Source organism: Anopheles moucheti, chromosome 2, assembly GCF_943734755.1.
Source record: "Anopheles moucheti chromosome 2, idAnoMoucSN_F20_07, whole genome shotgun sequence".
NCBI lineage: Eukaryota > Metazoa > Arthropoda > Insecta > Diptera > Culicidae > Anopheles > Anopheles moucheti.
The window spans coordinates 72,731,933-72,758,572 of NC_069140.1; the positions used below are offsets into that span (position 1 = coordinate 72,731,933).

The window sequence follows — 26,640 nt, forward strand, 5'->3', positions numbered from 1 at the left end:
TGGCAACTTACGTGTGTAAATTTGGTTGACAACTCTACGGTTAAGGCCTCATAAGGCTATTTTCTGCACAAGGAAGGAAAAAAAATGTAAAACCCTGTACACAGTGGAAGATCAATCCCCTTGGAGGCCCAGGGCGGAAATATAGTTGGGGCCTCTAAATTTAAAAACGATGCAGGATGGAAGGGGGACATTGAGGGGACTTGAAATGAGACAAGGCGAAAAGCCCAGTAAGAAGGGGCCTACTCCGCCTACCGTTTGATCCGCCGCTGGGCCGCCCCTAATCATCTTCTTCAAATGGTCCGCTAGGGCCATCACCATCTTCGAATACAATATCGGAACCGGCTATATCACCACCTACACCAGTTACCACTGTACCTGCACTCTTCTAAATGGAGCTACAATCATACGTGCGCCAACTTCGAGAAGCTGCACGTGGTGGAATTTACAACTACAGCATCTAAGGAACACTTTGCCATCGAATTGGTTCGCTCGCTGTGCTTCCGGGATATTTGCCATGCAACACTCAGTTATACTTCTTCGATCTTAACTTAACTTAACAAAACACTCAAGCACCAGCATTTGGTGGTGAACTTAATAGCTATTGTTTATCCTGCAGCGGGTAGTTATCACACACAATCTCCTAACACGGATGTTCAGTCATACGTATGAACGCATGTCTGTTCGCGATGAACTGCGCCTTTGCCTCCTTTCACGTAAATCAGGTATTGACCAGCGCCGAAACAACGCACCGACTGCAGGTGAGATGGGTCATGAGTGTTTGTGACGATATCACCTGTAGCACGGAATATACACGGGAGATTGTGCTGCAACATCGTGCTGCAGGGTCCTTAAGGCCAGTGTATGAGACCATCCAGATGATGCGTCCACTACAGTACCCGATCCTGTTTTCTCGGGGTGAAGCCGGTTGGACTCATGGTATGTTTAAGATACGTCGCCGAGGAAGACAGCCGAGACCATCGAGCACGGGGACAAACACAGATAGTGGTGACGTCATCAATGAGAATGATCCCCAGATGGAGCCGAATGCAGAAGAAAATTCATCCAATCAAATTACTCCACGTAAATATGCCGCGTATTTATTTTCATATCCTAGCGGGAGATCGCTCTTCTCTGATGCATTGTGAGGGGTAATCACCTGTCATACATTTTGCAATACAGAATGAGCGAGTTACTATGTTGTGAATTTCGATTTTGATTTGAAAGACTACCTCCATGATCATTCGCTCACGTCGATGTTTTAGGCGATGAACAAAAATTAACGGTTGATTTCTGCGGTGAGCTTCTACTTACTGAACTATTTCAACAATTGATTATGTTTTATAGTATTCTGTGATCCATTAGGTGCAGGGCCACGAGAGTTGACAAAATTCTGACAAATTTGTCCAATGACCAAATCAGCTGGTCAACTATGAAAACCACCATAGCCGCGCACACAATTTTTTTCAGATTTCCGATACCAGGAGAGCATGTTTTTCAAGAGGTGACACCTGGTACTAGCCGAGCCAGATGGCAATAGATGGCGCGTAATTTTTTAAGCAATTCCATGCCAATTCCATGCTATTTAGCCGTCGATTAGCCGTCGATTACCCGTCGATTAGCCGTCTATTAGCCGTCTTTAAGCCATCGATTAGCCGTCAATAAGCCGTCAATAAGCTGTCAATTAGCCGTCAAATAGCCGTCTATTAGCCGTCAGTTAGCCGTCAATTAGCCGTCAATTAGCAGTCGATAAGGCATCGATTGACCTTCAATTAGCCGTCACCTCCCTTCTCGTGACACCTCCCCATCCCACGTGTCACCTCCTTCCTCGTGTCACCTCCTCCTCAAACGTGTCACCACCCTCCTCCCACGAGTCACCACCCATCTCCCACGGGTCACCACCTACCTCCCACGGGTCACCACCCACCACCCACGGGTCACCACCCACCTCCCACGGGTCACCACCCACCTCCCACGGGTCACCACCCACCTTCCACGGGTCACCTCCCACCTCCCACGTGTCACCACCCACGGGTCACCACCCACCTCCCACGGGTCACCATCCACCTCCCACGGGTCACCACTCACCTCCCACGAGTCACCACCCATCTCCCACGGGTCACCACCCACCTCCCACGGGTCACCAACCACCTCCCACGAGTCACCACCCACCTCCCACGGGTCACCACCAACCTCCCACGGGTCACCACCTACCTCCCAACGGGTCACCACCCACCTCCCGAGGGTCACCACCCACCTTCCACGGGTCACCACCCACATCCCACGGGTCACCACTCACCTCCCACGAGTCAAAACCCACCTCCCACGGGCCCCAACCCACCTCCCACGGTTCACCACCCATCTCCCACGGGTCACCACCCACCTCCCACGGGTCACCACCCACCTCCCACGGGTCACCACCCACCTTCCACGGGTCACCTCCCACCTCCCACGTGTCACCACCCACGGGTCACCACCCACCTCCCACGGGTCACCATCCACCTCCCACGGGTCACCACTCACCTCCCACGAGTCACCACCCATCTCCCACGGGTCACCACCCACCTCCCACGGGTCACCAACCACCTCCCACGAGTCACCACCCACCTCCCACGGGTCACCACCAACCTCCCACGGGTCACCACCTACCTCCCAACGGGTCACCACCCACCTCCCGAGGGTCACCACCCACCTTCCACGGGTCACCACCCACATCCCACGGGTCACCACTCACCTCCCACGAGTCAAAACCCACCTCCCACGGGCCCCAACCCACCTCCCACGGTTCACCACCCATCTCCCACGGGTCACCACCCACCTCCTACGGGTTACCTACCCCCTCGTGCCACCACCCCTTCGAGTCTCCTCCCTCCTCGTGACACCTTCCCCTCCCACGTGTCACCTCCTTCCTCGTGTCACCACCCACCACCCACGGGTCACCACCCACCTCCCACGGGTCACCACCCGCCTCTTGTCCACTAACTAGTCCGCTATCTTGTCCGCCATCTTGTCCGCCATCTTGGTTCGCCATCTTGGCCGCCATCTTGGCCGCCATCTTGGTCCGCCATCTTGGCCACCATGTTGGCCGCCATCTTGTCCGCCATGTTGGCCGCCATCTTGTCCGCCATCTTGGCCGCCATCTCGGCCGCCATCTTGGCCGCCATCTTGTCCGCCATCTTGTCCGCCATCTTGGTCCGCCATCTTGGCCGCCATCTTGTTCGCCATCTTGTCCGCCTTCTTGTCCGCCATCTCTTCCGCCATCTTGTCCACTATCTTGGACGCAATCTTAGTCCGCCATCTTGGCCGCCATCTTGGCCGCCATCTTGGTCCACCATCTTTGCCGCCATGTTGGCCGCCATCTTGGTCCGCCATGTTGGCCGCCATCTTGTACGCCATCTTGGCCGCCATCTTGGACGCCATCTTGGCCGCCATCTTGGCCGCCACTTTAGCCGCCATCTTGGACGCCATCTTGGTCCGCCATCTTGGACGCCATCTTGGCCGCCATCTTGGACGCCATCTTGGTCCGCCATCTTGTCCGCCATCTTGTCCGCCATCTTGTCCGCCATCTTGGTCCGCCATCTTGACCACCATCTTGTCCGCCATCTTGTCCGCCATCTTGGACGCCATATTGGTCCGCCATCTTGTCCGCCATCTTGGCCGCCATCTTGTCCGCCATCTTGTCCGCCATCTTGTCCACCATCTTGGTCCGCCATCTTGGCCGCCATCTTGTCCGCCATCTTGTCCGCCATCTTGTCCGCCATTTTGTCCGCCATCTTGGTCCGCCATCTTGTCCGCCATCTTTCTCGCCATCTTGTCCGCCATCTTGTCCGCCATCTCGTCCATCATCTTGGTCCGCCATCTTGTCCACCATCTTGTCCGCCATCTTGGACAACTTCTTGATCCACCATCTTGTCCGCCATCTTGTCCACCATCTTGGTCCGCCATCTTGTCCGCCATCTTGTCCGCCATCTTCGACGCCATCCTGGTCCGCCATCTTGGACGCCATCTTGGTCCGCCATCTTGTCCGCCATCTTGTCCGCCATCTTGTCCACCATCTTGTCCGCCATCTTGTCCGCCATCTTGGTCCGCCATCTTGGACGCCATCTTGGCCGCCATCTTATCCGCCATATTGTCCACCATCTTGGTCCGCCATCTTGTCCGCCATCTTGTCCGCCATCTTGGACGCCATCTTGTCCGCAATCTTGTCCGCCATCTTGTCCATCATCTTGGTCCGCCATCTTGTCCACCATCTTGTCCGCCATCTTGGACAACTTCTTGATCCACCATCTTGTCCGCCATCTTGTCCGCCATCTTGTCCGCCATCTTAGCCGCCATCTTGTCCGCCATCTTGGCAGCCATCTTGTCCGCTATCTTGGTCCGCCATCTTGGTCCGCCATCTTGTCCGCCATCTTGTCCGCCATCTTGTCCGCCATCTTGGTCCGCCATCTTGTCCGCCATCTTGTCCGCCATCTTGGTCCGCCATCTTGTCCGCCATCTTGTCCGCCACCTTAGTCCGCCATCTTGGTCCGCCAGCTTGTGTCCGCCATCTTGGCCGCCATCTTGTCCGCCATCATGTCCGCCATCTTGGACGCCATCTTGGCCGCCATCTTGGTCCGCCATCTTGTCCGCCATCTTGGCCGCCATCTTGGTCCGCCATCTTGTCCGCCATCTTGGCCGCCATCTTGTCCGCCATCTTGTCCGCCATCTTGGACGCCATCTTGTCCGCCATCTTGGTCCGCCATCTTGGCCGCCATCTTGTCCGCCATCTTGTCCGCCATCTTGGACGCCATCTTGTCCACCATCTTGGACGCCATCTTGTCCGCCATCTTGTTCGCCATCTTGGCCGCCATGTTGGCCGCCATGTTGGCCGCCATCTTGTCCGCCATCTTGTCCGCCATCTTGGACGCCATCTTGGTCCGCCATCTTGTCCGCCATCTTGTCCGCCATCTTGGTCCGCAATCTGGTCCACCATCTTGGCCGCCATCTTGGCCGCCATCTTGGCCGCCATCTTGGTCCGCCATCTTGTCCGTCATCTTGGTCCGCCATCTTGTCCGCCATTTTGGTCGCCATCTTGTCCGCCATCTTGTCCGCCATCTTGGACGCCATCTTGGTCCGCCATCTTGGACGCCATCTTGGACGCCATCTTGATCCGCCATCTTGGACGCCATCTTGGACGCCATCTTGTCCACCATCTTGTCCGCCATCTTGGACGCCATCTTGTCCACCATCTTGTCCGCCATCTTGTCTGCCATCTTGTCCGCCATCTTGGCCGCCATCTTGTCCGCCATCTTGTCCGCCATCTTGGACGCCATCTTGGTCCGCCATCTTGTCCGCCATCTTGGACGCCATCTTGGTCCGCCATCTTGGACGCCATCTTGGTCCGCCATCTTGGACGCCATCTTGGCCGCCATCTTGTCCACCATCTTGTCCGCCATCTTGGACGCCATCTTGGTCCGCCATCTTGTCCGCCATCTTGGCAGCCATCTTGGTCCGTCATCTTGGTCCGCCATCTTGTCCGCCATCTTGTCCACCATCTTGTCCGCCATCTTGGACGCCATCTTGGACGCCATCTTGGTCCGCCATCTTGTCCGCCATCTTGTCCGCCATCTTGTCTGCCATCTTGGTCCGCCATCTTGTCCACCATCTTGTCCGCCATCTTGTCCGCCATCTTGGACGCCATCTTGGTCCGCCATCTTGTCCGCCATCTTGGCCGCCATCTTGTCCGCCATCTTGTCCGCCATCTTGTCCGCCATCTTGTCCGCCATCTTGGCCGCCATCTTGTCCGCCATCTTGTCCGCCATCTTGGACGCCATCTTGATCCGCCATCTTGGACGCCATCTTGGCCGCCATCTTGTCCACCATCTTGTCCGCCATCTTGTCCGCCATCTTGTCCACCATCTTGTCCGCCATCTTGTCCGCCATCTTGTCCGCCATCTTGTCCACCATCTTGGTCCGCCATCTTGTCCGCCATCTTGGTCCGCCATCTTGTCCGCCATTTTGGCCGACATCTTGTCCGCCATCTTGGACGCCATCTTGGTCCGCCATCTTGTCCGCCATCTTGGTCCGCCATATTGTCCGCCATCTTGGACGCCATCTTGGTCCGCACTCTTGTCCGCCATCTTGTCCGCCATCTTGGTCCGCCATCTTGTCCGAGATCTTGGCCGCCATCTTGGTCCGCCATCTTGGACGCCATCTTGGCCGCCATCTTGGTCCGCCATCTTGGACGCCATCTTGGCCGCCATCTTGGACGCCATCTTGGCCGCCATCTTGTCCACCATCTTGTCCGCCATCTTGTCCGCCATCTGGTCCACCATCTTGTCCACCATCTTGTCCGCCATCTTGTCCGCCATCTTGTCCGCCATCTCGGACGCCATCTTGGTCCGCCATCTTGTCCGCCATCTTGGTCCGCCATCTTGTCCGCCATCTTGGACGCCATCTTGGTCCGCCATCTTGTCCGCCATCTTGTCCGCCATCTTGTCCGCCATCTTGTCCACCATCTTGGTCCGCCATCTTGTCCGCCATCTTGGTCCGCCATCTTGTCCGCCATTTTGGCCGACAGCTTGTCCGCCATCTTGTCCGCCATCTTGTCCGCCATCTTGTCCACCATCTTGGTCCGCCATCTTGTCCGCCATCTTGTCCGCCATCTTGGACGCCATCTTGGTCCGCCATCTTGGATGCCATCTTGTCCGCCATCTTGTCTGCTATCTTGTCCGCCATCTTGGACGCCATCTTGGTCCGCCATCTTGTCCGCCATCTTGGCCGCCATCTTGTCCGCCTTCTTGTCCGCCATCTTGTCCGCCATCTTGTCCGCCATCTGAGCCGCCATCTTGTCCGCCGTCTTGGCAGCCATCTTGGACGCCATTTTGGTCCGCCATCTTGGACGCCATCTTGGTCCACCATCTTGTCCGCCATCTTGTGTCCTACATCTTGGCCGCCATCTTGGACACCAGTTTGATCCGCCATCTTGGCCGCCATCTTGTCCGCCATCTTGGTCCGCCATCTTGGACACCATTTTGGTCCGCCATCTTGGCCGCCATCTTGTCCGCCATCTTGTCTGCTATCTTGTCCGCTATCTTGGACACCATCTTGGTCCGCCATCTTGTCCGCCATCTTGGCCGCCATCTTGGCCGCCATCTTGTCCGCCATCTTGTCCGCCATCTTGGCCGCCACTTTAGCCGTCATCTTATCCGCCATCTTGGACGCCATCTTGTCCGCCATCTTGGACGCCATCTTGGTCCGCCATCTTGAACGCCATCTTGGTCCGCCATCTTGTCCACCATCTTGTCCGCCATCTTGGACGCCATCTTGGTCCGCCATCTTGTCCGCCATCTTGGACGCCATCTTAGTCCGCCATCTTGGACGCCATCTTGTCCGCCATCTTGTCCACCATCTTGATCCGCCATCTTGTCCGCCATCTTGGACGCCATTTTGGTCCGCCATCTTGGACGCCATCTTGGTCCGCCATCTTGTCCGCCATCTTGGCCGCCATCTTGTCCGCCATCTTGTCCGCCATCTTGTCCGCCATCTTGGTCCGCCATCTTGTCCGCCATCTTGTCCGCCATCTTTTCCGCCATCTTGTCCACCATCTTGGACGCCATCTTGGCCGCCATCTTGTCCACCATCTTGTCCGCCATCGTGGACGCCATCTTGACCGCCATCTTGTCCGCCATCTTGTCCGCCATCTTGTCCACCATCTTGGTCCGCCATCTTGTCCGCCATCTTGTCCGCCATCTTGGACGCCATCTTGATCCGCCATCTTGGACGCCATCTTGGTCCGCCATCTTGGTCCGCCATCTTGTCCGCCATCTTGGCCGCCATCTTGGTCCGCCATCTTGGTCCGCCATGTTGTCCGCCATCTTGGTACGCCATCTTGTCCGCCATCTTGTCCGCCATCATGTCCGCCATCATGTCCGCCATCTTGTGTACGCCATCTTGTCCGCCATCTTGTCCGCCATCTTGTCCGCCATCTTGGCCGCCATTTTGTCCGCCATCTTGGTCCGCCATCTTGGCCGCCTTTTTTGCCGCCATCTTGTCCGCCATCTTGGTACGCCATCTTGGTACGCCATCTTGTCCGCCATCTTGTTCGCCATCTTGGCCGCCATCTTGGCCGCCATCTTGGCCGCCATCTTGTCCGCCATCTTGGACGCCATCTTGGTCCGCCATGTTGTCCGCCATCTTGTCCGTCATCTTGGCCGCCATCTTGTCCGCCATCTTGTCCGCCATCTTGTCCGCCATCTTGGCAGCCATCTTGATCCGCCATCTTGGCCGCCATCTTGTCCGCCATCTTGGCCGCCATTTTGGCCGCCATCTTGTCCGCCATCTTGTCCGCCATCTTGGACGCCATCTTGTCCGCCATCTTGGCCGCCATCTTGTCCGCCATCTTGGCCGCCATCTTGGCCGCCATCTTGTCCGCCATCTTGGTCCGCCATCTTGTCCGCCATTTTGGCCGACAGCTTGTCCGCCATCTTGTCCGCTATCTTGTCCACCATCTTGGTCCGCCATCTTGTCCGCCATCTTGTCCGCCATCTTGTCCGCCATCTTGGACGCCATCTTGGTCCGCCATCTTGGATGCCATCTTGTCCACCATCTTGTCTGCTATCTTGTCCGCCATCTTGGACGCCATCTTGGTCCGCCATCTTGTCCGCCATCTTGGCCGCCATCTTGTCCGCCATCTTGTCCGCCATCTTGTCCGCCATCTTGGCCGCCATCTGAGCCGCCATCTTGTCCGCCGTCTTGGCAGCCATCTTGGACGCCATCTTGTCCGCCATCTTGGCAGCCATCTTGACCGTCATCTTGGCCGCCATCTTGATCCGCCATCTTGGCCGCCATCTTGTCCGCCATCTTGGCCGCCATTTTGGCCGCCATCTTGTCCGCCATCTTGTCCGCCATCTTGGACGCCATCTTGTCCGCCATCTTGGCCGCCATCTTGTCCGCCATCTTGGCCGCCATCTTGGCCGCCATCTTGTCCGCCATCTTGGTCCGCCATCTTGTCCGCCATCTTGGCCGCCATCTTGGCCGCCATCTTGTCCGCCATCTTGGTCCGCCATCTTGTCCGCCATTTTGGCCGCCATCTTGTCCGCCATCTTGGTCCGCCATCTTGTCCGCCATCTTGGCCGCCATCTTGGCCGCCATCTTGTCCGCCATCTTCGTCCGCCATCTTGTCCGCCATCTTGTCCGCCATCTTGGACGCCATCTTGTCCGCCATCTTGGCCGCCATCTTGTCCGCCATCTTGGCCGCCATCTTGGCCGCCATCTTGTCCGCCATCTTGGCCGCCATCTTGTCCGCCATCTTGTCCACCATCTTGGTCCGCCATCTTGTCCGCCATCTTGGTCCGCCATCTTGTCCGCCATTTTGGCCGACAGCTTGTCCGCCATCTTGTCTGCCATCTTGTCCGCCATCTTGTCCATCATCTTGGTCCGCCATCTTGTCCGCCATCTTGTCCGCCATCTTGGACGCCATCTTGGTCCGCCATCTTGGATGCCATTTTGTCCGCCATCTTGTCTGCTATCTTGTCCGCCATCGTGGACGCCATCTTGGTCCGCCATCTTGTCCGCCATCTTGGCCGCCATCTTGTCCGCCATCTTGTCCGCCATCTTGTCCGCCATCTTGGCCGCCATCTGAGCCGCCATCTTGTTCGCCGTCTTGGCAGCCATCTTGGACGCCATTTTGGTCCGCCATCTTAGACGCCATCTTGGTCCGCCATCTTGTCCGCCATCTTGTGTCCTACATCTTGGCCGCCATCTTGGACACCATTTTGGTCCGCCATCTTGGCCGCCATCTTGTCCGCCATCTTGGTCCGCCATCTTGGACACCATTTTGGTCCGCCATCTTGGCCGCCATCTTGTCCGCCATCTTGTCTGCTATCTTGTCCGCTATCTTGGACACCATCTTGGTCCGCCATCTTGTCCGCCATCTTGGCCGCCATCTTGGCCGCCATCTTGTCCGCCATCTTGTCCGCCATCTTGGCCGCCACTTTAGCCGCCATCTTATCCGCCATCTTGGACGCCATCTTGTCCGCCATCTTGGACGCCATCTTGGTCCGCCATCTTGAACGCCATCTTGGTCCGCCATCTTGTCCACCATCTTGTCCGCCATCTTGGACGCCATCTTGGTCCGCCATCTTGTCCGCCATCTTGGACGCCATCTTGGTCCGCCATCTTGGACGCCATCTTGGTCCGCCATCTTGGACGCCATCTTGTCCGCCATCTTGTCCGCCATCTTGTCCACCATCTTGATCCGCCATCTTGTCCGCCATCTTGGCCGCCATCTTGTCCGCCATCTTGGACGCCATCTTGGTCCGCCATCTTGTCCGCCATCTTGTCCGCCATCTTGTCCGCCATCTTGGCCGCCATCTGAGCCGCCATCTTGTCCGCCGTCTTGGCAGCCATCTTGGACGCCATTTTGGTCCGTCATCTTGGCCGCCATCTTGTCCGCCATCTTGTCCGCCATCTTGTCCGCCATCTTGGCAGCCATCTTGGCCGTCATCTTGGCCGCCATCTTGATCCGCCATCTTGGCCGCCATCTTGTCCGCCATCTTGGCCGCCATTTTGGCCGCCATCTTGTCCGCCATCTTGTCCGCCATCTTGGACGCCATCTTGTCCGCCATCTTGGCCGCCATCTTGTCCGCCATCTTGGCCGCCATCTTGGCCGCCATCTTGTCCGCCATCTTGGTCCGCCATCTTGTCCGCCATCTTGGCCGCCATCTTGGCCGCCATCTTGTCCGCCATCTTGGTCCGCCATCTTGTCCGCCATTTTGGCCGACAGCTTGTCCGCCATCTTGTCCGCCATCTTGTCCGCCATCTTGTCCACCATCTTGGTCCGCCATCTTGTCCGCCATCTTGTCCGCCATCTTGATCCGCCATCTTGGCCGCCATCTTGTCCGCCATCTTGGCCGCCATTTTGACCGCCATCTTGTCCGCCATCTTGTCCGCCATCTTGGACGCCATCTTGTCCGCCATCTTGTCCGCCATCTTGTCCGCCATCTTGTCCACCATCTTGGTCCGCCATCTTGTCCGCCATCTTGGTCCGCCATCTTGTCCGCCATTTTGGCCGACAGCTTGTCCGCCATCTTGTCCGCCATCTTGTCCGCCATCTTGTCCACCATCTTGGTCCGCCATCTTGTCCGCCATCTTGTCCGCCATCTTGGACGCCATCTTGGTCCGCCATCTTGGATGCCATCTTGTCCGCCATCTTGTCTGCTATCTTGTCCGCCATCTTGGACGCCATCTTGGTCCGCCATCCTTCCGCCATCTTGGCCGCCATCTTGTCCGCCATCTTGTCCGCCATCTTGTCCGCCATCTTGGTCCGCCATCTTGGACGCCATCTTGGACGCCATCTTGATCCGCCATCTTGGACGCCATCTTGGACGCCATCTTGGACGCCATCTTGGTCCGCCATCTTGTCCGCCATCTTGTGTCCTACATCTTGGCCGCCATCTTGGACACCATTTTGGTCCGCCATCTTGGCCGCCATCTTATCCGCCATCTTGGTCCGCCATCTTGGACACCATTTTGGTCCGCCATCTTGGCCGCCATCTTGTCCGCCATCTTGTCTGCTATCTTGTCCGCTATCTTGGACACCATCTTGGTCCGCCATCTTGTCCGCCATCTTGGCCGCCATCTTGGCCGCCATCTTGTCCGCCATCTTGTCCGCCATCTTGGCCGCCACTTTAGCCGCCATCTTATCCGCCATCTTGGACGCCATCTTGTCCGCCATCTTGGACGCCATCTTGGTCCGCCATCTTGAACGCCATCTTGGTCCGCCATCTTGTCCACCATCTTGTCCGCCATCTTGGACGCCATCTTGGTCCGCCATCTTGTCCGCCATCTTGGACGCCATCTTGGTCCGCCATCTTGGACGCCATCTTGGTCCGCCATCTTGGACGCCATCTTGTCCGCCATCTTGTCCACCATCTTGATCCGCCATCTTGTCCGCCATCTTGGACGCCATTTTGGTCCGCCATCTTGGACGCCATCTTGGTCCGCCATCTTGTCCGCCATCTTGGCCGCCATCTTGTCCGCCATCTTGTCCGCCATCTTGTCCACCATCTTGGTCCGCCATCTTGTCCGCCATCTTGTCCGCCATCTTGTCCGCCATCTTGTCCGCCATCTTGTCCACCATCTTGGACGCCATCTTGGCCGCCATCTTGTCCACCATCTTGTCCGCCATCGTGGACGCCATCTTGGCCGCCATCTTGTCCGCCATCTTGTCCGCCATCTTGTCCACCATCTTGGTCCGCCATCTTGTCCGCCATCTTGTCCGCCATCTTGGACGCCATCTTGATCCGCCATCTTGTCCGCCATCTTGGTCCGCCATCTTGGACGCCATCTTGTCCGCCATCTTGGACGCCATCTTGGTCCGCCATGTTGTCCGCCATCTTGGTACGCCATCTTGTCCGCCATCTTGTCCGCCATCATGTCCGCCATCATGTCCGCCATCTTGTGTACGCCATCTTGTCCGCCATCTTGTCCGCCATCTTGTCCGCCATCTTGGCCGCCATTTTGTCCGCCATCTTGGTCCGCCATCTTGGCCGCCTTTTTTGCCGCCATCTTGTCCGCCATCTTGGTACGCCATCTTGGTACGCCATCTTGTCCGCCATCTTGTTCGCCATCTTGGCCGCCATCTTGGCCGCCATCTTGGCCGCCATCTTGTCCGCCATCTTGGACGCCATCTTGGTCCGCCATGTTGTCCGCCATCTTGTCCGTCATCTTGGCCGCCATCTTGTCCGCCATCTTGTCCGCCATCTTGTCCGCCATCTTGGCAGCCATCTTGGCCGTCATCTTGGCCGCCATCTTGATCCGCCATCTTGGCCGCCATCTTGTCCGCCATCTTGGCCGCCATTTTGGCCGCCATCTTGTCCGCCATCTTGTCCGCCATCTTGGACGCCATCTTGTCCGCCATCTTGGCCGCCATCTTGTCCGCCATCTTGGCCGCCATCTTGGCCGCCATCTTGTCCGCCATCTTGGCCGCCATCTTGGCCGCCATCTTGTCCGCCATCTTGGACGCCATCTTGGTCCGCCATCTTGGCCACCATCTTGTCCGCCATCTTGGCCGCCATCTTGTCCGCCATCTTGTCCGCCATCTTGGCCGCCATCTTGTCCGCCATCTTGTCCGCCATCTTGGCCGCCATCTTGGCCGCCATCTTGTCCGCCATCTTGGACGCCATCTTGGTCCGCCATGTTGTCCGCCATCTTGTCCGCCATCTTGGTCCGCCATCTTGGACGCCATCTTGTCCGCCATCTTGGCCGCCATCTTGTCCGCCATCTTGGCCGCCATCTTGGCCGCCATCTTGGCCGCCATCTTGGCCGCCATCTTGGCCGCCATCTTGGCCGCCATTTTGTCCGCCATCTTGGCCGCCATCTTGCGCGCCTTCTTGGTTTGGGATGGTGGGGAGGGGGAGGGGGATAGAAGATGTTACCTCTTGAACAACATGCTCTCCTGGTATCGGAAATCTGAAAACAGCTGATTTGTATGAAAAGCTAGTGTATAAACATTGCATACCTTACGGCGGAAAATTGGTTGCAAAGTTAGTGTATAAACATTGCATACCTTACGGCGGAAAATTGGTTGCAAAGTTAGTGTATAAACATTGCATACCTTACGGCGCAGTACCAGGAGCTACCTCTTCCGTGGATGCTCTCCTGGTACTATACATTCGAAAACTGGTAGTTTTCGAAGAAATTTTTCACGACCAACGGGAAAGTTAGTGTTTAAACATTGCATAACTTTCGGCGGTTTTTGAGCAAAATTGCTGGATAATTTTACTCGACCAACGGGAAAGTTAATGTTTAAATATTGCATACCTTTCGGCGCTTTTCGACCAAAATTGCTGTACAAGGTGATCTCTTCCGTGGATGCTTTCCTGGTATCGGAAATCGGAAAACAGCTGGTTTTGTATGGAATTTCGTACCAACCGACGGAAAGTTTGAGCGAGATGAAGGATGCTTTCCGTTTTATTGATACTACTTATTAGCGATCGTTTTCACGTGTTTGATAGTATGCAATAGCAATTGTGATGGGCAAATTTGTCCCAAGCTGCAGATGTCACCTCTGGAAAAACATGCTCTCCTGGTATCGGAAATCTGTAAACAATTGTGTGCGCGGCAACGGTATGGTGGTTTTCACAGTTGCCCAGTTTATTTGGTCATTGGACAACTCTCGTGGCCCTGCACATATTAATGTGAATTTCGATCGTTCGCTTGATTTTCGCGTATTAAGTTTGATGCTCCAATTTTAGGTCGGTTGTCCGTGCGTCAAAAAATCCAAGAATTTCTGGGCCGATCTCTTCGCTCATTGTGAAGACACTTGCGATCATTTCGTCACATTTACACTTGCATATTTACATCAGTATGAAACACACTATGTGCTCCTCAGGCACAATTTGATAATCAGTAGCCAATTATAGGGATACAACACCACAAAGCACTCACTAATTTTTCTCAAACAAACTGAGTTTTCAATGTAAAAAAACGAGACCGCTTTCAGCACGCACGACAATGTTTTAGCAAGACTACTATGATAAGTTCTTCACTGAATACATCGTTTTTATATCAATGTATCGATTTCTTCAAGTATCTTTTGGTATCGTGTTCTTTTTTTAATTTAGATCAACGATTTCGCAGTGATGATCTTCAACCGTATGGATTTAGAATTGGAAATTTTAGAACAATTTCAGTCTAACAACGATGCAAATGTTTCTGAGATTACAACAATGTAGTTTGAACAGTATTCTACACGGGGATATGATGAAGTGTTTGGACAGTTTGGGATGGGTGGACATAAGCTGAACCTACAATCCAGCTTCGAATAAGTAATAATCAAGAAAGACAGAAATGGTATTCCAAGAACCATGAAGTATCAAATATCGCACGCAAAAGAAAGTTCTAATGATTGCAATATGATTTTATTCATATTCTATGATAATGCTAGCTATGTCGTAGTACACTGACAGATTGTGTCAATTGTAACATCATTACCGGCTTGCAAACTTGCAGAAATTGTGACAATCGAAATACTAAACACAATACTCCACCACAATACTGTTTCGAAACACGCAGGCTGGTCATTTTCACGGTTCAATCAGTGAGAGAAAACAATACCACACCACGAGTATCGCAATGGCAATAGCTTGCAAATATTGCGGAAGTGAAAACAAGCATGGTTTCTATTCTAGCATCTAACGATAGGATCATTTACGAACAGATGAAAAAATCCCGTTCAAGAAATAGAATACGTGAATAGGTTGAAGTAAAAGGGCATATAAGGGTTCACGGGGCGGCCAGATGGTGTATTCGTAGCGCAGTCGGTCTGTACAAGACAGGACCACGGAAAAATTTCATTTGGACCACCAAACCTCCGTACGCAGCACTGACTGTCCTACGGGTAAATAAAGTAAAAAAAATAGAAATGGTAGGCTTAAACATCCTGAAGATGTCGTGCCGATAAAGAAGAAGTAGTTTGAGTACACTGTATACTTCTCTTGCGTAGCCGTGTAACCGGGCCGATATAGCTAATCAAATAAAAAAAAATTATCTAACCAAGGATAACCTATTTTCTACCTTTTTAATTAGATTTTATGCTATACATTAACTTTGCTGCTAAATTTCCAAAAATCGCACAATCGGCACCAATTTTTTGGGGCCCCCAACACGGCGAGGCCCTAGGCGACCGCCTACTCCGCCTACCGTTTGATCCGCCGCTGTAACGCATGTATTTGTATTTGTCAAAATGGTATAGTGTAGCTGTTCCTTCTTCTTCCAGTTTAACAGACAGCTCATTATTACTACATAAATTCCGAAAAATTTTCCGCACAACAGGATGGCAACCATGTATCCTCACAAAACGGCGAATCCCAAGCTGGTTGAACTGAACACGCGGTTTGCTGCTAACCACAACCACAAAGCTCGCCGGATGCACATCACACTGCCGTTGTTGGGGTGTATGGCTTGTGTACGGTGGGCTTTTGAAACTGTTGAATACCAAACCCACACAAGTCATATGAGGTGGGGCTCACAAGACAACAGCGGCTCATGTGCACGACTTGTTCATTGCAGGTGGCATACACTATACGACCGGGAGCGGCATAAAAATTTGGAATGTGGGCAATAAACCATTCTTTGGACAAGCATGTATTTTGTTTTTACGGTACAGGGAAATATTTCATACACTCAGCGCTATGGCTACATAGCAAAACTTTGAAATACCTGAATTGAAATACCCGGGATATACAATAAAGATTGAACAAAAAATCAACTCTAAGCCTACACCTTTGGGCCAAAACTTTTACACAAAGCTTCAGCCGTACAGTGCTGTTTTCAGCTGTTTCAGACGAAACCACACAACATCTGCCAGAGATAGAACGATAGCCACCTCCTGCGGGGGTGTCGTACAGGGCGAAACTCATGTACCGGTTTGTTCATTTGCACATATGGGTTCATAAAACGGGGTTTCAAATAAACACACCGACAGGATAACTCCTACGCAGAACACGCACACCACTCTGCACACCGTACTGTCATTGCAAGCAAATCCTCTACCCTGCACAAATCCCGTCCTGATTTGAGTGGTGCACGTTGGGTATTTTTGTCGGTATATGGAGTCCAAAAGTCAACAAACAAACAAACAAATGAGGATTTTACGTGCGAAAAGTTTAATCTACGAAACTCGAACTCGCAATGAGACTTTTGATGTTTGAAGAGAATAATTTACAGTAAGTCGGTCTAGACAATAATGTGTTTTTTTTTAGTTTTTACAAATATTAGAATGATGAAAAAATATTTTTATCAAAACATTCAATAAGGTTGTAAATTCAAAAGCTGAATAAAAAACATTCAATATTTTTAAAATTTTAGACACATTTTACAAGAAGCTAGGCGCCTCCATATCCTTGGCTTTTCTATCCAATTCTCTTTTTTGTGCATGTACAGAGATATATACGTTAGCTTGAATCTAGAAACACTTCAGAGCGCGAATTGAATGGTGATCATTCTGCTATAACAAGTTCTATCGGTAAAACTAACACTATGCTAGTATCGTTTGAAGGAATAATACTGGATTCATCACAAAAGCTGCTTAAGCTTATAGAGAATAAATAAATACAAATAAATACAGTGGAACCGATTGACATTAGAACTCGATCCAGTACATCAGAGCTTTAAGTAGCTTTTGTCGCCAACTCTCTTCCAACAGCGATTATATATTTAAAACTATATTTAAATACTGGTTTGTAATGAATTTGCACAAAACTAATCTAAAAATGCATCAATACAATCACTTCACAAAAACAAGAAATTCTCCCAATAATTATTGCAACCTTTGCTCATTGTGTGCTGGGGTAAGACATTTTACCTTTACGCCATCACATATGAACATATATAACCTAACCACCAGACAGTTTGAGCCTTGTGTACCAGTAGCTTTTCGCTTACTGCCCATTTCAATGATTATTGGCCAACGGTTTACCAAGAATCGGGTCAAATTTCCGGAACTCAGCTGCTAAAATCTGTTGCTGCCACAACAGTTGCAATGCATACTCACCACCATTGTTGTTTATTCTATTTTCATCTTCGGACGTTTCACTATCGATACAATGCAACACAATAGAGTCGAATATCATTTAACATTCTCAGAAATATATTACAATTTGTCTCCTTTCAAGTGGTGCACGTGTACCTACCAATGGAACTAACCTAACTCTACTCTACAAGTCATGAAAAATACGGAAACGTCTAGTGAATAATAAAGAAAAGTTACATACGTCACGAACCATTAAAAGAAAACGTTTCATAAATAAAGTTCCTAGCCATATTTTTTTAACTTATGCCGATCTATACGGTGCTATATGTATGGCTTGCTTAATGTGACACTATGATGGCCTTTGGTGAACAGTGCCGCAATCGGCACGTGTCTTTGTATATAGAAGAAACAAAATGAATAATGAACTCGCGCAACACGGGATAAAGTGGCCTAAAGGATCTCTGTTTGTGCACACATTTTGCCAGATTTTTATTCAAATCATTTCCGATAACAATGATGAGGCGTAACGTTGAAACGGTATGGTAGAATGAAGGGGTAGAAATGGCAACAGTATGATCGGTTAGAGAGCAAACTGCCCTTGTAAGGCACTGTTTCTGTGTCCAAGTAGTTCCGGTCTGCGTTATGTTATCGCATTTTGTGTTTACTTTAAAATTTTCCCCATAGGCGTTCCAATTGTATATCAAAATACTGTTAAAATAGTTCAATATAAAGGAAACAGAGTGCTCCAAACTGCAGGACAACCGGGTGCAATATACTGCAATTAATACGAAGATCAGAGATCAATTACAACTTCACTTTCTTCCACCGCTAAGGCCAAGCGAGTCTTTCCATTCATTAACTCTATTACTCGACGACCATAATAACATGAATCAGACAACAATTCCACCAAACGGGGTCGGCGTCTAAAACATTACAGTTCTGGGGATTCGCGTTTAAGTATTCAATCTAACATCCACTATACCTAACCTCACTCTTCGTATCGTTAAATTTGTATTAGTTTTCTTATTTCTTTGTGCTCAATTGCAAGAAATTCTAGTAATATGGCCGGATAGTGGACTATCGTTTGTCAACATTTACAAATTTCTCTTCCTCTGCTATCGATTACATCTACCTATCGGTTAATATTTGGGGGATATTAATACTTTTTGTACCAATTTATACCAACAGAGCCGATGAACATATAACTTGCTAAATCTTGTCCAATTTCGGGAAATGAGTTCCTTTGTGGTTGTGTGTGTGTTCTGTGCTGGCAGTTTAACTTATCTAAATATTTCGCGTCCACAGTGCATTTGGAGCATGTTTACCGTCAACACTACACTATCGATTGCCATGGGTATTCCGATTGTACTGCGGTTGTTGATGCGGTTGCGGATGCTGATGTTCGCGGAGCGTCTCGAGGACGTCCACGGACATGCGTAGCGAAGAGGTCGGCGATGCAACCGGTACGGCAAGTGTCCTCGCAAAGGCTCCACCACCGGGCGGGACACCGAACACCTGCGGTGGTATCGGTTCGGCACGCTCCATCCGCACTATTCCACCAGTACCGCCACCTGCCGTCGCATACTCCACGAAATGTGAACCGGGCGACCGTGCCCAAACGTTCGTGCTGGCAGACTGCGAACGACGCGGGCTGAACGGTTGTGAGAAGATGGCCTTCGCGCAAACCCGCCGTCCGCCGTGCCATTTACGGACGAGATACTTCATCCGTTCGATAGCCACGATCACCGTCACAATCGAACGGAACGATTTACGTCGCGGATGCGAGGAAGATTCGAGCGAGCGTGGTCCACTAGCTAAGGCAAGCACTTCCAGCTGACCGGGCGGAAGCTGTGCGTTGAGTAGGGCAAGCGCTTTCGCCTCATTTTCCTCGTACGTGGTCAGTACGATCTGTAGGTAGCGCTTCTGGTGGACCAGTGCTTTCCGGTGGCTTTCCGAGCGTAGGTACTTCCCGAACAGATGGTTCGCCCGCTCTTCCAGATCCTCGCGCTGGTGATGGCCGCCTCCGCTGCTGTGCACGTTGTACCGCTCCAGCTCCTGTATACGGTGCTGCAATGCTCGTCGTTCCTCCATCATGAAGCGTACCGTTTCTGCCTGCTGCTGATTTTCGCGGGCGTTCGCCTCAAGCATGCGGTTCAGATCCTTCAGCTTGTTTAAGAACTCTTCCGGCACGATCTGTTGTTGACTTTGGTGCTGTGCATTTAGCGAATTTTCGCGCGAAAGTGCTTCCGTAAGGTGCGCTTCTCGGGCACGCCGTCGGTCCACCTCGGAGCGAAGACTTTGCACCGTGTCTCGGAGTTGGTTGCGCTCAAATTCCACACTTTCCAGTCGCAGCTTAAGTTCCTGATATTCAAGCGAATTCTGACCGGAGGTTCGCTCCCGTCGTGCCGATCGAAGCGCTTCCGCTTCCTGCAACGCACCAATACGCTTTTCCAAGCTTTCGATCTCTTTGTGCGCTAGTTCCAGTTTCTCCTGCTCGTGGTCTAACTCCAGCTCAAGTGATTCCTTTTCCTTCAGCACTCGATTCAACTCCCTCTTCACCTGTTCGCCGTGTTCGGTGCGCTCGGTGATTTCACGTTCGAAACGCTCCCGTTCACGTTCGAGCACTCGCTGCAGATCAGCCGTTCTTTCGCGTTCACGCGCGTTTTGTGCCGTTAAGAACTTTAGCTCGCTTTCGTAACGAGTCACCATTTCAGTTTCAAATTCGTTACTTCGGTTAAGGCGCCGCTGCGGAGATCCATCCTGGGGAGAACCTTTACCCTTCATCAGCAGGTAATTATCGAACGATTTGGTCCTCTGCAGTCCACCAACCATTCGCGACAAGCGTTCATTTTTCGTTCGCTCCTCTTCCAGCATTCGCTGCAATGTGCCCTCATTAGCCAAAGCTGCCTCCAACCGAATGCGCATCGCTTCGATGATTTCAGCATCCTGTTGCTGAATGTCGGCCGAGTTTTGTTTCTCACCTTCGAGCAGCTCGTGCATCTTTTTCCCTTTGTCGATCTCCAGCTGCAATTTCTGTCTTAAATCGTCCAGGTCGGAAGGTTTTCGTGAGCCCACCTTTCTACCCACCGGCCCAGACGTACCCTGACGTTCTTCATCCGTGTTCATTTCATCGCTCTCGATCGCTTTCAGTATGCTCGAATCTAACTGAGCGGAATAGTTTAGCTCCTTTTCCAGCTGCTCTGCTATTTCTTCTACCGAGAACGGTTTAGGGCTGGATGAATTATCGCTGCGTTGTAATTGTTGCTTCAATCGCTCCACCTCTACTTGCAATTGCGCATTACGCTCCTGTTCCTCGCGCAGCTTACCGTTAAGCGTCACGTTTTTCTCCTGCATTTTCTCCTGTATGTTTGAGAGGGCTTCGTGAAGACTGTTTCCATCATCACCGATCTGTTGTATGATCATTTCTTTTTCCTTCAAGGTAGAGCGCAAGTCTTCCGTTTCATGCTGACAACCGTTCAGATCTATCCTTACCCGCTCGAGAGCCAACATCTTCTCCGTGAGCAACAACTTCGTTTCCTGCAGCTCTTGCTCGAGTTTGGTACAGTTTTGCTTCAATGCCTGCACGTACGATGAGTTCGAGCTGAGCGAATTATTACTGCGGGCGATTTCGTTCTTCAACCGATTTATGTCCTCCGTCAAGAAGCGATTGTCCTCGTTCAGTATCTCAATCTCGTGCAGACGATCTTTGTAGTTGCCTTGCATTATTTTCAGTTCCGTCTCCTTCGCGTCCAGCGAGCGTAACTGTTCGAGATATTTCTCCTCATTTTTGCTATAATTTAGCAAGTCTTTTTCCAACTTCGACATCAGCTCATCCTTGTGTCCGATAGTTTTGTTCAGGGATTCAACCTGCTGTCGCAGTGTGTCCACCTCCAATTTCTGCCGTTGTTGTTCAGCCCGCAGCACACTGGCTTCTTTCGTAACATCTTCCATTTCGATGCGTACCTTCTCGTACTTGGAGTTTACCTCGCCAAGTTCGGCTTCTTTATGACGAACCTGTTCCAAAGCCTCTCTCAACTCTGCATCTTTTCGCTGCATATCGTGCGCCTGCTGATCAAGCCGACAGAGCTCTTGCTTCACCTTTTCCACCTCATCACGCAGCTCTTTCTTCTCTTGCATCAGATCTTCGTACAGCTTGTTCCGCGCCGCCAGTTCAACCTGTAGATCCTCCATCTGTTCCACCTTCTGCTGCAGTTCGACTTTCAAGGCCTCTATCTGCTCGTTCTTTTCACTTACAACTTTATCTAGGCTTAATTTTAAAGACTCTACCTCACCTTCTAGGTTGGTCTTTGCCCGGTTTGAGGTGTCAGATTGAGCGTGATGCACCATAATTTCGTTGATATCCTCTTCGCCCTCCACAATCTCCTCAATGACGGCTGGTTCTCGAACCAAAGTTCTCGGACCGATGCCTGTTGTGTTGGCACCGAAAAACATCAACATTTGTGGCGCGGGAGGGCCTGACTGGCGGTGTGTACCGAGCTGTGGCGATCCATCATCGACCAGCGAAAAATCAATCTGCCGCGGTACACACTCCGGAGTCGGTGCACTGCTGCACGTTTGATCCGGTATACGTGGAACGGCCGAACAAACGTCGTGGAAAAAGTTCGAACGCAGCGGGATGGAGTTGAGCATGGTCGAATCATGGCCACCACTCAGCATGTTACCTACCATCGGGATCGATGATTGTTTGGAATGGTTGGGAAGCAACGATAAGCCGGAATCCTATTGGTGAGAGACAAATAAACAAACAAGTATGCACATAATATGCGTACAAAGCCATTAATATCACAACACAATTTGTAATCATATTGCTAATTGATTAACTACATTCTCCATTAAATCGGATGGAATATTATCATAAAATACGTTCAACATTGTGAGGCAACTTCGGAATGGTGCATTGTTAAATATTTTTTAACTAAAATGACATAGTTAATTTTCTTCAAATGGACGAGACAACTGAAAGACAGTGTTCAATATTTTATGAAAGGAAATACGTATGAATAAACTTCAACCTATGTAAGCAATAATTGAAAATTAACAAAAATTAATTACTACCAAGATGAACTGGAAAATTTTTTTAACAAATTTGATGACAATACTAAATATTCTTTTCTATGCCATAATACCATATTAGCCATGATAGCTATAAATAATAAAAATACTCTACTTTGCCAAGTATTTACGTTCTCCAGCAATGTATTTCCACCTGTGCAAATTTATTTGTTTTTTATTTCTTTTGCTTTTCGGTTTTACGTATCCGGATGGTCAACCTGGTTCCGAGTGCTTATTCCAATCAAAAGCGACTGAGATTCGAAAAGCTCAACAACTACTCAACTAACGATCTAATGGAGAAACTATCGGATTTCACATAGAGCTAAACAGCATTATGCACGGTGTCTATGGCAAACAACTGGCTAACAGCGCAACCAGAAATAGGAAACCTGGCTGGTTGGACGGACAATGACTGCGTCAGTAGTAGCCGTGTCCGGGGGGAAACGTGTGAGAAAGCATAGCACAATCGCAATAAATATCGTCTCGCTCGGAAGCGATCGTAACCTTTATCGTCAGTACACAGAAGTCGGCCAGAAACATCTGCATTGGAAGAAGTCCGTACGTCCGGATAAAGGAAGGAAACAGACACAAAGATGTTGCTCACATTAATACAAACACGCAAAAAAACCGGTGATATGCGTGTTTTTTTTTCAACCAAATAACAAACAAGATTCAAAACACCTAGACGTTAGTATAAACAATCGACACAATTCACGCCGGAACAGCATACAGTTAGCCTGTGCGGGGTGCTCACTTTTACTCACCATTGGAATGCTGTGTACCGGCAGTATACCGCCCAGTGTGTTCTGTTCCGGCATCCTTCGCATCACCATGTCCGATTCGTCACCATCGGTTATGGAAACGACATCGCTCAACGTTCGCCCACCGTCGTCATCTCTGGCCAGGGCAACATCATTGCGCTGATTTCCATCCTCCTTATCCGCCACCATTTGCTGGTACTGTGCCAGCCTTTCTTTCAACTGATCGATTTCCTCATTCTTGTCGGCCAGTATCGTCTCCATCAGGTCCGGCAATGTTGCCTTATTGATCATCTCGTTCTTGATACGATCCTTCAGCACGCGGATCTCTTCCTCTTTCGCTTTCAGCTCAGCCTCCAGCCGGTGCTCGTGTTGGTTACGTTCGGAACCGTCCTGATTCATGGCCAGTTCCTTCTCTTGGCGTGCAATCGCCTGTTGACTGTTTTCAAGGAACTGTTTGAGGTTGGCAATCTGCTTGTCGCGCGTTTGAAGCGTTTCCTTCAGGTTATGCAGCTCGTTTTGCAGATCGTGAACCTTCACCGTAAGCTGAGAGGTGCCTTGTCGATGCAGTTCTTCGGCACGCAATCGCTGCTCGTCTAGTTTCGTCTGGAGGGATGAGATCTTCAAGGATTGTTCAGACATTTTCTCTTGCAGTACATCTCGCTCGTGTTGAAGTTCCTTTATAGAGAATAAAAAAAAGAAGATAAAATTAATTAGTGATTTACTTTACATCAGTAACGAAACCATTTAAATCGAATGTGCCAACAGTTGTTTAATATTCTATAAACGCTTGTTATGCGCTTAGCAACTCGTCGTTTCAGTAATCGTCTAAGGCAATCAGTAATCCTCTCTAGGCTTCACGTTCACCAAAGAGTTATGTGTTCTGGTATTTCCATTCCCCCTTGTTAGTGTATCACCGACAAGAGCGAACAATCAGTCAACGCACACGAACCATGACATAAACCAAATCCCAATACGCAATGCACCGATGCCCCGAAGAGCGGAAGGAATATAAAAGAGCAGCACACATTCAGCGGCAAAGAGACACTCCACCACCGCAGCAGTTGATATGTATCGTTTGATTATGACATAGAGATATGGTGTTTCATCGTTCTCCTTCATTCGACAACCTAGAATCCGTTCCGGGTAAGATTTAAATTCTACTTTGTTGCGTCGGCTTGCACATGGAACGGGCTTTTTTACCATTGACACTGCAGTTTGATCCGCAAATAACGAATGTATACTGATCAGAAGCTTTCTGCCGGTGTACGTTCAGTGAGAAATGCCGTAGGTCATTGTGACACAAATATTCCCGTGTAACGCATACGACAGAGCAAAACTCTGCATTCAGAATTCGGACGGTCACACGTGACGGTCATCCATCGGAATGACAATGATTGAGGATTCAGTCCATCTTCTATCACTCAAAACGAAAAACAGAATAATTCCTTCGTCTTTCAAAGTTTTAAAAATAATTTTTAAAATTCCTGTCAAAACAGAAGCACAAACATGCATTTTCATTTCTTACCCATTGTATCTCAGAGTATGAAATGTACTGAAATAACAACTGTGCTTCTGAGAAGCAAAAACAAATTAAATAAATGAGATAGACTTTTAGACATAGATACCATATTTAATAACAAATTGAAAGAATGCGTGAAAAATTCCAACATTAGTTCACGTAATTCGAGCCACCCTTGGGAGTTAACTGTCAAAGAATTGGGGTTTCTAGCAGAAAAACATACATAAGAAAAAAACAAAAGAACTTTTAAAATTTTAATTCATTTACGATTGGAAGGAAAACTAATGCCCGCTTTTGTGTTCCAAATTTGAAATATTATTTTCCATTACAACCGAAGTTATTAAAGTTTTAAGATGGAAAAGTTGTGTTCCCCATACAATGTGTATGAGATACCCGGGTCGTAGAGATAAAGGTGGAATTGTATCAATTGGTACTACGAATAAAAAAGCTGTATTTATGAAAGTAAATGGCCCAGAAGGTGGAAGTGTGGAAAAATTTATTTTAAAAAACTGATTAAACAAATTTAAGTAAATAACTTATCACAAATTGAATAACTTTGTGATAAAATGATAAAAGACACGCTTCAGAATACATTGTTGAACAAAAAAGGAACAAACGAAAGAAAACAAAAAATTGTAAAGCAAAAAAATAGTCCTTCAGATTTCTCACATGCTGAAGATAACCGAAAGAAAACAATGCATTTTCAGTTGATAACGAAACTTCAATTCCAACAATTTCATCTTTTGTTTCCTTTTTCACGGATTATCCGATGGACACTGCTTAACCTTTGACCTATCGCTCAGTTACGATGCCGAAATTCTAATCTTAATTACTGCAGTCCTTTAAGAAATGGTAACTCCCAACAGCAGGCACCATTCATCAAAAAACGTCTAAAAATATTACCAATTCATTTCGAGCTAACCGTAACCACAAATCAAGAGGCGCCAAAGGAAGATTGGCGTGATTTTCATCGGACACAAAGGTGAAGCTGCGCTGGGCCCCTGTAAACGTCCTTCTTGTTGGCATACTAATTGGATTGACTGTGCCAGCGGGGAAAACGAGGCGAAAGGTATTGCACCGTTATCATTAACTTGACGTCCGCATTATCACCACTTGCCACACGCTGCCAGTGATTGTTGTTGTTGTTCTTTGATATACCCAAAAGCGAATCGTTTCGTTCCGTTGCCCGCAGGAGATACTTACTCCAAAAGGCTCCACCAGGCCGACCTTCTTAAAACCAGCACCGTTCACCGTCGTCAGTATGCCACTGTCTCCGCTGCTGCTGTTGTTGCCGCTGCCACTACCCGGACTGATACTGCCGGTCGGAAACATCGAACCGCCACCAACCGACACCAACGGACGCACGAAATAAGATACTCCAGCACCGACGCGAGGGTGCTATTTTTAACGCGGCAACAACACTCCACTGAACTGTACCGAATATCTTTATGTACGTTCACCATGAAAGCATAAGCAGTGTTCGGACAAGTCTAGTCGCTTTCGTTCCTCGTTTCGGGGAGGGTACGGTCGGTATCCGTGCACTGTGCACGCTTCGCTTTATGCTGTCCAGTGTACCGCTCAAACCATGTACACCATGACAACATCCGCTGCTTTCATTCGGTAAAAATCGCCTGCCCGGACAAAATCAAACCTACGCCGCTGATGAGGGGAGCATCCTTCTCGGGCCAGTTGGTGCCTCGCAATTTTCTATGCACAGATTATTATTCCCCGCGTTTCGCTCGTCACTTCGCACTTATCATGTTTTTTTGTCGTCC

General features: G+C 50.4%; 1 protein-coding gene across 1 annotated transcript in view; it reads right to left on the minus strand.

The window, feature by feature from the left end:
* Positions 1-17,612: 17,612 nt before the first annotated feature.
* The window catches only part of LOC128310752 (A-kinase anchor protein 9), a 34,132-nt gene continuing 25,104 nt past the window's right edge, over positions 17,613-26,640 (minus strand). The window contains exons 11-13 of the mRNA XM_053047468.1: positions 23,350-24,021; positions 23,090-23,125; positions 17,613-22,252 (exon numbers count right to left, since the gene is read on the minus strand). Of these exons, the coding sequence (XP_052903428.1) occupies positions 18,851-22,252; positions 23,090-23,125; positions 23,350-24,021 (4,110 nt within the window). The 3' untranslated portion in view covers positions 17,613-18,850. The remainder of the gene's footprint in view (positions 22,253-23,089; positions 23,126-23,349; positions 24,022-26,640) is intronic.